The sequence below is a fragment of the Galeopterus variegatus genome, unplaced genomic scaffold (assembly GCF_000696425.1).
Source record: "Galeopterus variegatus unplaced genomic scaffold, G_variegatus-3.0.2 Scaffold10691, whole genome shotgun sequence".
NCBI lineage: Eukaryota > Metazoa > Chordata > Mammalia > Dermoptera > Cynocephalidae > Galeopterus > Galeopterus variegatus.
Genome location: NW_007736802.1, coordinates 34,138 through 45,498, shown reverse-complemented (window position 1 = coordinate 45,498; position 11,361 = coordinate 34,138). Strand labels below are relative to the sequence as shown.

At 33.2% G+C, this 11,361-nt stretch overlaps 1 protein-coding gene across 1 annotated transcript in view; it reads right to left on the bottom strand.

Moving 5' to 3' along the window:
* The window catches only part of GAS2 (growth arrest-specific 2), a gene marked incomplete at its 3' end in the record, with an annotated part of 55,067 nt that overhangs the window by 12,345 nt on the left and 31,361 nt on the right, over window positions 1–11,361 (bottom strand). Inside the window, exon 3 of the mRNA XM_008594389.1 lies at window positions 6,696–6,837. Within this exon, the coding sequence (XP_008592611.1) occupies window positions 6,696–6,837 (142 nt within the window). The remainder of the gene's footprint in view (window positions 1–6,695; window positions 6,838–11,361) is intronic.

The window sequence follows — 11,361 nt, the reverse complement described above, 5'->3', positions numbered from 1 at the left end:
ATTTGGTACATGGTAAACACTCAATAAATGTTACTCCCTTGCTACTAAAGTGTGGTCCACAACTAGCAGTATCAGCACTACCTCGTAGCTTGTTTTGAATTATTATTGGGCCCCATCCCAGCCCTAGTGATCAGAAACTGCATTTAAACAAGCTCTCTAGGTGATGGGTATGTATAGTAAAGTTTGATAAGCATTGTATTAATCAATGTTATGATTCTAACAAAAAATATCAGTTATCATTCCTATTTCTATTTTGCTAAATATATTTATACGTGCTTTTATATATGAAACATGCTCTATGCATGTAAAGAATAACAGTGGTGCTGATGAATGGAGAGAAAATAATTCATTCATTGGATTAGCCCTTAATGGATAGTATACGCATTTCTCTCCTGCCAGGACCTTTAAGGTACAAAAGCTACTTCCCAAGAAAGTGAAGAGATAGTCATAAGCTGTTCCCCGTGTCATGTCACTGGAGTTAGATTCACACAGAAATCTATGAGTTTAGATGTAGAAGGCAATTAGGGATAGCAATTTGGGGGCTGTAACACTGATCTGAAACTGAAAAGAAGGAAAATGCAAACAAGGGAGACTCTCACAAACTTAACAATGCTGAGTGTGTGAGTATCCAAGTTTCTTAGAATCACTAGACAGAATGATTTAAACTAGAATATGACATCCATATGAATCACATAAACAAGGGGTGTTCATTTACATAATCTCATCAGTAATGGAAGATCCATAGAACAGAATGTAGTTAATTATCTTTGCTGCTAAGATAAGAAATATCCTGGAACAAGGAGGGTTCTTTCTTTCTCTAGCACCGAGCACTTATGTTAAACTAACAGATTAAGTGACTACCACGTAGAACAGCACTCAGAGGTAAGAGGGTAAGAGTCTTTTTAAAGTTGGTTTAGATTTATATTTTATTTTTCCTTTTACTTGAAATAATTCTACAAATGTCTAAGATTAATTCAAACAAATCGGAACTTTTTGTAACACAGGGGCATGATCTTTGGAGGTGAATGGAGCTGAATTCAAATCATACATGCGCCATTCAGAAGCTGTGTAGCATCAGGGAAGTGATTTAATTCTTGACGTCTCAGCTTCTCATTTATAAAATTATGGTTGTTGAGAAAATACATATGGTAGCATGTGTACACTGCTTAGCTACACTTTATTGAGCATATAGCTATAACTATCAAACACTGGTATAGTGAAAATTCAATCTTGGAAAAGCTGGAAATCTGTTCACTTTCCTAATGCAAACTTAACTTTGTAAAGTGCTTGATAAAGCTATCATCCCAGGGAGACATTTAGCTCTCTGAATCAGATTCAATGTTTTTCTCTCATATTTTCCTGCCATAGGGCAAATGGCTAGGTTTGCAAAGGTTCCCTGAGTTCAAAAGTAAAAAGTGAATTGAGGTGCTAAATAAAGTACTTTATAAAACAAAAAAGTGCTTTAAAAAAATGTCTAAAAGAAAATGATCCTGGGAAAGAAAGAACATGAATATAAATACCCAGAGCTGAATGAGTGTCCTGAAATTGTTATTTTACATTAATACAACTAAAAGTAATATAGCTTTTTTTCCACAATAATACACTTATAGTGCTCAATACAGACAACAAGAACAGTAACAAGAACGAAGGGTGATTTATCAAACACTAGAAAGCAGGCATAAATTCTTTTTCTGATGCAACAGATATAAAATATATTTTAAAGTGTAAAATGGAAAAATATTAATGTTTAAAAACCCATGCACAATCTTTTTCACTTTTGTGCAGGAAAATCAAACCAATACTGCATTTAGGTAAGATTTGATTTGAAACAAAATGCTGACCAACGTTCAATAGGACAAAGGATTTTGTAATACTGTGCTCATCAGAGTGGTGCATCAAAAGAAGACAGAACCACATGGCGAACACAAACAGAAAATAAAAAGTTACACTCAAACAGGTCACACACATTTGCATGCTGCACAGTAGGGAGCAAACCCTTTTCTTGTTGAGTAGATTCTTTCTCAGAGATATAGGTGAAGAATAGTCACTGGCTTCCAAATCCTATAATCATCCAATAACATAGTGATATTGACACAATTATAGCAAAGAAAAAAGTGTATTTTTAAAGCATCCCCCCCATACCCTTTTTGTTTTCCATCTCCCAGCTCACCAGAATGCAAATAAAGCAAAATAAACAAGGCTCTGGAAAAAACAAAATGAACTAACTTGAGAATTTCTAAATTGCTGTGCCAATGTATATTACGAATAATAACCTCCCCCCACCCAAGAATACAGCCGATCTAAGGAGATGGTTTATTAGCTTTCACACCCACAGCCTTCTAAATATTTTTTTTTATTACACAATTAAAAGTTCATTTCTATTAAAATAATTATTAGGGTACTATTTTTATTTTTAGATTGATAACCTATATACTTTTAAATTTGAGAAAATACCCATGTTCATCTTTTTAAACTTAAAGCACAACTCTATATATTTTAAAGGATTCTAATAAAACCAATTATTAATCTTAATAAACAAGAGACATGAAAAAAAAAAAAACTCTCTTCCAGTTATTGACCTACATGTCAACATGATTTGAACAGCAGGGGTCAGGCTGAGCTTTACATGTAGACTCTTAAGGTTAGAATATGCTCCACAGAGCATGCAAAAATCTGTGTTATCTGTTATTATACAGTATACAATCTCATGATCACTTGGGTCAGTTTAACCTCAATGATATAAAGAAGACTGTATCATATGCCAATGTATAAAATGTTATGTCACTAAATAATTCTCTATACAAATTGGTCCAATTATATCTTAATGTAAATAAAATTAATTCTTCATGTTTCAGATTATATGTCATAATTATTTACTATCTAAAGTCACTTACAACCCAAGTACTGTTTATTTTTTCATGAATATGGAATTTTATATACTAGGTATAAATATGTAAGCCTATGTCATACTATATCATATTTTCCCAAATCCTTAAATAGTTTCAGGAATATTATTTTTGGTTGGTATCTATGGATGACCATAGTTTGTTTTAAGCTACCACCAAATATCATAGTCCATTTTTTTTTTCCAAAAATTGTTTCAATGAATATTGGATGCCTATCCCTTCTAATTTCCTTCAGATAAACTTTTAGAAGTCAAACAACTTAACCAAAGTATGTAAACACTTCTGAGGTCTTTGATCTATAATGTCAAATTGCCCTCCAAAGAAGGCATATCAATTCCCAATTTTCTTCAGCAATGCATAGAAGAGACTGTTTTCCTACATATTCACCAACACTAAGTATACAGTTTTCTAAAATATGATATTTATAGTTTTAATTTACATTTACCTTAGTACTAAGATGTCCAACATTTTTATATCTTAATTGGATTTTTATAAATCTTTATGAATAGGCTTTTCATGACCTTTTTCTATTGGCTCATTTGAAACAACATTCAGGATACAGTGAACTTTAATGATCTAAGAATTGACATTTCACAGAGGAAAATTTATTTCTCAAGAATATCATAGAAGATAAATTGCAGGTAATACCCTGTATGTTCTCGCATGTGGCATAGGAAGTTATCTGCCAAGAATTGAAAAGACAAGAAGCATGAAAGAAGCATATGGAATCAGCCAGCTGTCCACACTGCCCCGTTCACCCCCAGCACATCTTGCCCCACCCACTGAGATCTCTTGTCATTAGCTGTTGTGGAAAGAGAACAGATTGAATTGTGAATCAAGATCCTCTGACAAATAACTGTACAAAAAAAAGCACTGAAACAGAGGGTAGCATATCAGTTGCCACAAAGATAAGGATGCTTTATGCAGGCAAAAACCTTTGAACGGCTAAAAACAGAAGCCTCTTCATACACACTCAGTACAGTGATCTACTTTATTATTCATTCAAACACATTTTTCCCCTTCATCAGGGCATCTTTTCATTTTATTTGCTCTTCAAAACACTAGGACACAAAGGATGTTCTTCATCTTGTGTGCTACTGAAATGAAATCTTGAGGTAGGAAAAAAAGAAAAAAACCCTTGCCCTAAATTCCCTTTCAAAAGTGAAGTGTGAAAAGACATCAAGCAGAGTACACAGTGTTATTGTTGCAAGAAAGTCAATTCTGCAAGTACAGAGTCCAAGGCCATCAGCAGTGGCTCAATCACTTCCTCACCCACAGTGAATAATAAAAATAGAATCCAAGGAGAAAGGGTTCCACTTGGGGAAATGGAATTTCTCATTGTCCTTCCTCTTGATTATCATTAACATCTAGGGGCACAGCTGTTTCCTTTCTCTTACTAATCCTAAAGTCAATGCTATAAGATTGGCCCCCTTCTTCTGTCTCCCCAGGGCCTATTATATATTATACATCACCACAAGTCCTATTCTGAGACACAGAAATTTCAAATTTATCTTTTCATTGAGCAGCAAACTAGAAAGCCTACCTATTTGATTTAGTTTGGTACTGAGAAGATTAAAAATGATTTTAAATTTTCTTGCCTTGAGAAGTTGGTCTTATTAAACTTTCTTGGGTATATAAATGCATGTTAATTGCAAGTTTTAAGATAAGTTATAATACATAAGATAATCAAAACCAAAGATTTTTAAGCAAAATACTCAATAGTTACACACATAAATTATCATGAGCTGTCTTTTGATAATGTCAGTTTGTTTTTCAAACAGTGAAGAAGTAGGCCATCTCAAAATTCTTGACATAATTTTATAAGCTACAGAACACATATTTATAAACCAAGGTCATTATATAAGTTGCATTATAGTTTCAGGATAAAATGCATTATTTATTACTTGCATTTTTTTAAAGCCATCAAGGTAAGTAATATGCATTAAATACACACTAGAATCTTGAGCTAATAGTGATATTTTCAGCAGGAAAAATATAGTATTAGATTGACTCTTCTTAGATTCTATGTCAAAGTTTTATTAGTTCAACTAACAAAATAACTCATGGACCTTGAGAAAATTGAGACAAGATTAGATTTACATTCATAGCTCTTAGTAATCCACTGGCCTATAGAAGTCACTGAAAAATTCTTCTTTAATGAAAAGTTATACAAGGAACAAACTAACAAATCGACATAGTAATAAAGCAGTTTCCCCATGTGGCAGTTTTGTAGCAATGCAGGGACACTCCAGACTTTTAAATCATGATGTCAACTGTCCACAGGTGTAGAATGCACTCCCTGTGACTAATATTTGATTATACAGCTACATATATTCATGAAAATGTACTAGATTTATGAAGGGTATTTTTTTTCCAAATAATTCCTCCACAATCCTTTTCCATAGTCCTCCACTCACATAGTTTCCTGCAAACCTGTAAGTTAAAATCTATTTGTAAAATTACCACTGTACTGAAGAGTGGTATCATCTACACAACATATACATCTTCCACCAAATTCGCTATACTTTGATGTGAAGTGGTAAGAACAATCAAAGCCCATCTATTTAATGAGCATTCCAGGAACACAATGCTATATACAGCATACTACTGTACAAATATTCTGGTTTTTCTTTCAGGTCTAGAATGTTCTCTCAGTCTACATTCGTGTTATTCTCTTCTCTGCAGAGAGAATTCTGAGAAATTTGATGGCAATCTTTTCCATATCACATCAACTCCTTTTAGAATAAATACAAATTTCCTTTAGCATATAAAATGAGTAAGATTTCAGCTGTTACCATCAATTCCCTAGGCTCTGCAGGGGAATATTGCTTTGTGAGGTCTAGGAGTAAAGGGTACTTCGACTGTTCGAAAGGTAATTTGTATACTTGTTCTCTCTGAAGGATGCTCAGCTTACTTTGATGCTAATATTTGGTATTAAATGATTTTATAAATTGATTTTTAAAGACTTAGGCAAAAAAAAAGCCAAAGCATTTTTTTCCCTAGATGTATCCTTCCTTTACTTGGTCTCATTTCACTAAAATGGGTCTTTAATTCTAATATTCTCCGTATCAGAATTAGACTTTGGTAGAGCATAAATAGGAGGTCTGAACACTTAATCTCAGGGTATCAAACTCTGAACACTCCAAAATATGTTTTTCCCAAGGAAATACAAAAGCTCACACTATGATCGGGAAATGGATATGCCAGATTTCAATCAGAAAGCAAAACAAAACACAATAACCTGGGTTGGACTAGGCACTAAGCTATCTTTGTTTTATTCCATCATTTTCAATTATCTCAATATCTCATTTCCTTGATTTTTAACTCACTAAAAAATAGATAAATAAACTAACAAACTTCAGTCTCAACAAAGACAGAGCTCATGGAAGATAGTGTTTTCATACTTTTGTAGAAGTAAAAAGACAATAGTGCTCTCCTTATATAGCTACCCTTCTAGTCCATATTACAGCCTGGTGGTAAAATTTAGCTCTGTGTTGTCTACATATCCACCACTTTTGCACTAATGGCCCTCATTTTTAGTTTGGAAAAAAAACTGCTACTTCTGATCCCATTCTTTTATCCACAAGGTGACCAATAATAAGACAGAATTCTCATTTTTCTATCTTCAAAGGGTCAAGTCAACGGCAAACCTGCACGTTTACAAAAAAATCAGATTTTTTGGATCTAATAATATAAAAAATAACATCATACACAAAACTTCTGATGGCTATACTAAGACAAAAATAATTTGAGTATTTTGTCAGCTAAAATTCTGAAGGAAATACATACCCAAACCTTCCGATTCAAATAGACATGTTTCATCCACCCCTAAATCTCGGCACCAGGATAAGAAATTTGCTGTATTATCTCTGGCAAAAAAGGAACCTGAGGGTGCACTGGCTTTGCATGGAATCTTCTTCAGTGGCAGACTCTGAAAAATAAAGAAATTCACTCTGGTGGAATATCTGGCAAAATCCTCACAGTAACACAAAAACACATTTATGTTTTAAACAAAATACTTTGGAATGACTTCATATCAATAAATAGGTTTGTGAAAAACTATAGAAAGGAAACAAATCGCTATGAAAGTTACCTGCCAGTAAGAGGTCATAAAAATCTGTGCCTGCAAGCACATATCCTTGACTTTTTAGTATCTAGTAGTAAATACACTTAAGTCCCTTTCCTGGCTCAGGTTGACTCTTTGCTTTCTCTTCTATTACTATTTTTTTGCTTCCTCTTTGATCTAAACATTCTATCAGTATTTCTCATGAAGTATTTATAAATGTATTTCTCATTTGTGAATGAGGAATGAGAGAAACACAAATATACTATATGAAAATAATATACATGTAACACATATGCCTGCATTCTTATGTAAATACATTAACACATACCATAAAAATTACACAAGAATTATAAAGTCAAAAGAGACCAGCAGAATTACTTAACATCACAAGTCTCTATCACCAACACCAAGAAAGGGAGATATTTTAAACCTTTTAACTATAACATTCCACAGTTTTTTTTTACAAACGATTTCCTTTTAAATCACAGCGCATAGCTATACTGCATAATATAAACATTATTTCCATTCTGAGCTCTGCTATTTGAACTTGAAAGATACTATTTACATTCTGAATCATTTCTACCTGGGGAAAGAAAATGCTCACAATAAGGGAAGATGTGAACCTGGACAGACTTTGCTATTAACAGTCTCATAAAATTTTAGTCAGGAAATCTCCCTTATTCATGCAGATGAAACAATTCATTTGGTAGAATTTTGAAAAGTCATCCTCATTAGTTCAAATGAGTCATGAACCCTCATACACAGTACCTATAAAGTCCATCACATTTAACTAGGAATAATATAAAGGTAAATTGCATATTAATATGTTGTCATATATATATGAATATTATATTATATATTTAGAGAATATAAATTTAGGAATAACTCAAGAAGGACATACATCAAATTGATAAAATTATCTTTGAGGAGGGGGATTGATTGATGCATAGAGGATCATTTACTTATTTCACATAATTTCAAAAGAAATAGGATTTTGAGAAACTTATAATTTATCAATGCTTTCAAATAAAAATCTCAAAATAGGTAAATTATGTCAGGCAAAACATTTCTTAAAAAATGGATTTGCTGAAAAAAATCTCCAAGAAGTGACTGTAAAGCATTTTAATGATGTAAATAAGACAAAATCATCTTTAAGAAAATCTAAACAATGATCCACTTTAAGACTTATCACCTACATCTTTGTGTCGGGGAGAAAGAATTTTGTCAAACCACTTCAAACCAATGAATGAATCTGAGTACAGGAACTATCATCTAGGAAGTGTAAAACATTTGACACAGCTAAGGGCATGCTAAAGGGCATGACGTGCATGGTCTGTGTGGCAAAAAAGTAACACAATATCCATACTGCATTGGAGAAGCAAGAGATTGCTTTGACATTAAACTGCCAAGGGGTTCATTTTGAAAGAATACCCATAAGCAACAAGCCATCAAAATCGTTCAGCCCGCTCTCTAAGAACTTACAAGGACAACCACAGAGCATATAAATAAACATAGGATTTTTTCCCCCACTAGCTTGTGGTCTTTACAAAGCCATCTACATATCATATACCAGAGTCAAGTATTTACTTAAAATTCAATGTAATCATATTAAAAGATATGAAAGTTATTGTAAAGCAAAATGAAAGCTGGCTATTGATACTTCATAACCTGGGAGTTTCTGATGCTGAAGAATTCAGCAGTAATACTGCTCTAATCATTTCGTATTTAGATGATTTATGGTTGTTTCTGTTATGAAGCTGTTAGATTCAGTGGTCTCGTGTCAGCTGAAGACTGGTAAATGGTAAACAGTGTGAACTGAAGCTTCTAATCTTCATGCAGATGAAACAATTCATTTGGTAGAATTTTGAAAAGTCATCCTCATTAGTTCAAATGAGTCATGAACCCTCATACACAGTACCTATAAAGTCCATCACATTTAACTAGGAATAATATAAAGGTAAATTGCATATTAATATGTTGTCATATATATATGAATATTATATTATATATTTAGAGAATATAAATTTAGGAATAACTCAAGAAGGACATACATCAAATTGATAAAATTATCTTTGAGGAGGGGGATTGATTGATGCATAGAGGATCATTTACTTATTTCACATAATTTCAAAAGAAATAGGATTTTGAGAAACTTATAATTTATCAATGCTTTCAAATAAAAATCTCAAAATAGGTAAATTATGTCAGGCAAAACATTTCTTAAAAAATGGATTTGCTGAAAAAAATCTCCAAGAAGTGACTGTAAAGCATTTTAATGATGTAAATAAGACAAAATCATCTTTAAGAAAATCTAAACAATGATCCACTTTAAGACTTATCACCTACATCTTTGTGTCGGGGAGAAAGAATTTTGTCAAACCACTTCAAACCAATGAATGAATCTGAGTACAGGAACTATCATCTAGGAAGTGTAAAACATTTGACACAGCTAAGGGCATGCTAAAGGGCATGACGTGCATGGTCTGTGTGGCAAAAAAGTAACACAATATCCATACTGCATTGGAGAAGCAAGAGATTGCTTTGACATTAAACTGCCAAGGGGTTCATTTTGAAAGAATACCCATAAGCAACAAGCCATCAAAATCGTTCAGCCCGCTCTCTAAGAACTTACAAGGACAACCACAGAGCATATAAATAAACATAGGATTTTTTCCCCCACTAGCTTGTGGTCTTTACAAAGCCATCTACATATCATATACCAGAGTCAAGTATTTACTTAAAATTCAATGTAATCATATTAAAAGATATGAAAGTTATTGTAAAGCAAAATGAAAGCTGGCTATTGATACTTCATAACCTGGGAGTTTCTGATGCTGAAGAATTCAGCAGTAATACTGCTCTAATCATTTCGTATTTAGATGATTTATGGTTGTTTCTGTTATGAAGCTGTTAGATTCAGTGGTCTCGTGTCAGCTGAAGACTGGTAAATGGTAAACAGTGTGAACTGAAGCTTCTAATCTTCATGCAGATGAAACAATTCATTTGGTAGAATTTTGAAAAGTCATCCTCATTAGTTCAAATGAGTCATGAACCCTCATACACAGTACCTATAAAGTCCATCACATTTAACTAGGAATAAGGATATCTTCTCATTAGGGATTCAAAAGAGAACCTCTACTCACAGCTCACCTGAGAAGTATTGGTTTTCCCTTTACTTCTCAACTCTCCAAAGAACTCCAACTCCTACTCCTTCCCAGCTCTCCAATTTAACTGTTTTAATTGTTTACTCATGAAAGTTTTTCCACTACTTCGTTATTGGGGTATTAAAATACTACTGATTTTTGTATGTTGGTTTGGTATGCTGCAACTGAAATTGTTTACTAGCTATAAGATTTTTTTTGTAGAATCTTTAGGTTTTTGTACATATAGGATCATGTCACCTGCAAACAAGGACAGCTTGATTTCATCTTTTGCAATCTGGATGCCTTTTATTTCTTTCTCTTGCCTGATTGTTCTGACTAGTATTTCCAATACTATGCTAAAGAGGAGTGGTAAGAGTGGGCATCCTTGTTTTGTTTCTGTTCTTAAGAGAAAAACTTTTAGCTTTTCCCCATTCAGAATGATATTGAGAGTGGGTTTGTTATATGTGGCTTTTAGTGTATTGAAATACTTTCCTTCCATACCTAATTTGCTAAAAGTCTTTATCATAAGGAATGTTGAATTTTGTCAAATGCTTTCTCTGCATCTACTGAGATAATCACATGGTTTTTGTCCTTGATTTTGTTGATGTGATGCATCACATTCATTGACTCGCATATGCTGAACCATTTTTGCATCCTTGGGATGAATCCCAATTGATCATGATCTATAATTGTTTTGATGTGTTGCTGTATTCTGATTGCTAATATTCTGTTGAGGATTTTTGTGTCTATGTTCATCAGAGATACTACTGGCCTGTAATTTTTTGTTGTTGTTGCATCTTTGTCTGGTTTTAGTATCAGGGTGATATTGGTCTCATAGAATGAGTTTGGGAGAATGGCCTCTGTTTCAATTTTTTGGAATAGTTTGAAGAAAACTGTTATTAATTCCTCTTTAAAGGAATACTTGGTAGACTTCAGCAATAAAACCATCTGGACCTGGACTTTTCTTTGTTGGGAAACTGCTGATTACTGCTTCAATCTCATTATTGGTCTGTTCAGGTTTTCTAAGTCTTCTTGGTTCAGTCTTGGTAATTTGTATGTGTCCAGAAATTTATCCATTTCCTCCAGGTTTTCAAATTTGTTGGCATATACTAGTTTGTAATAGCCTCTAATGATTCTTTGCATTTCTGCATTATCAGTTGTAATATCTCCTTTTTCATTTCTCATTTCTGATTTTTATTATTTGGGTCTTCTCTCTCTCTCTCTCGCTCTCACTCTCTCTCTCTCT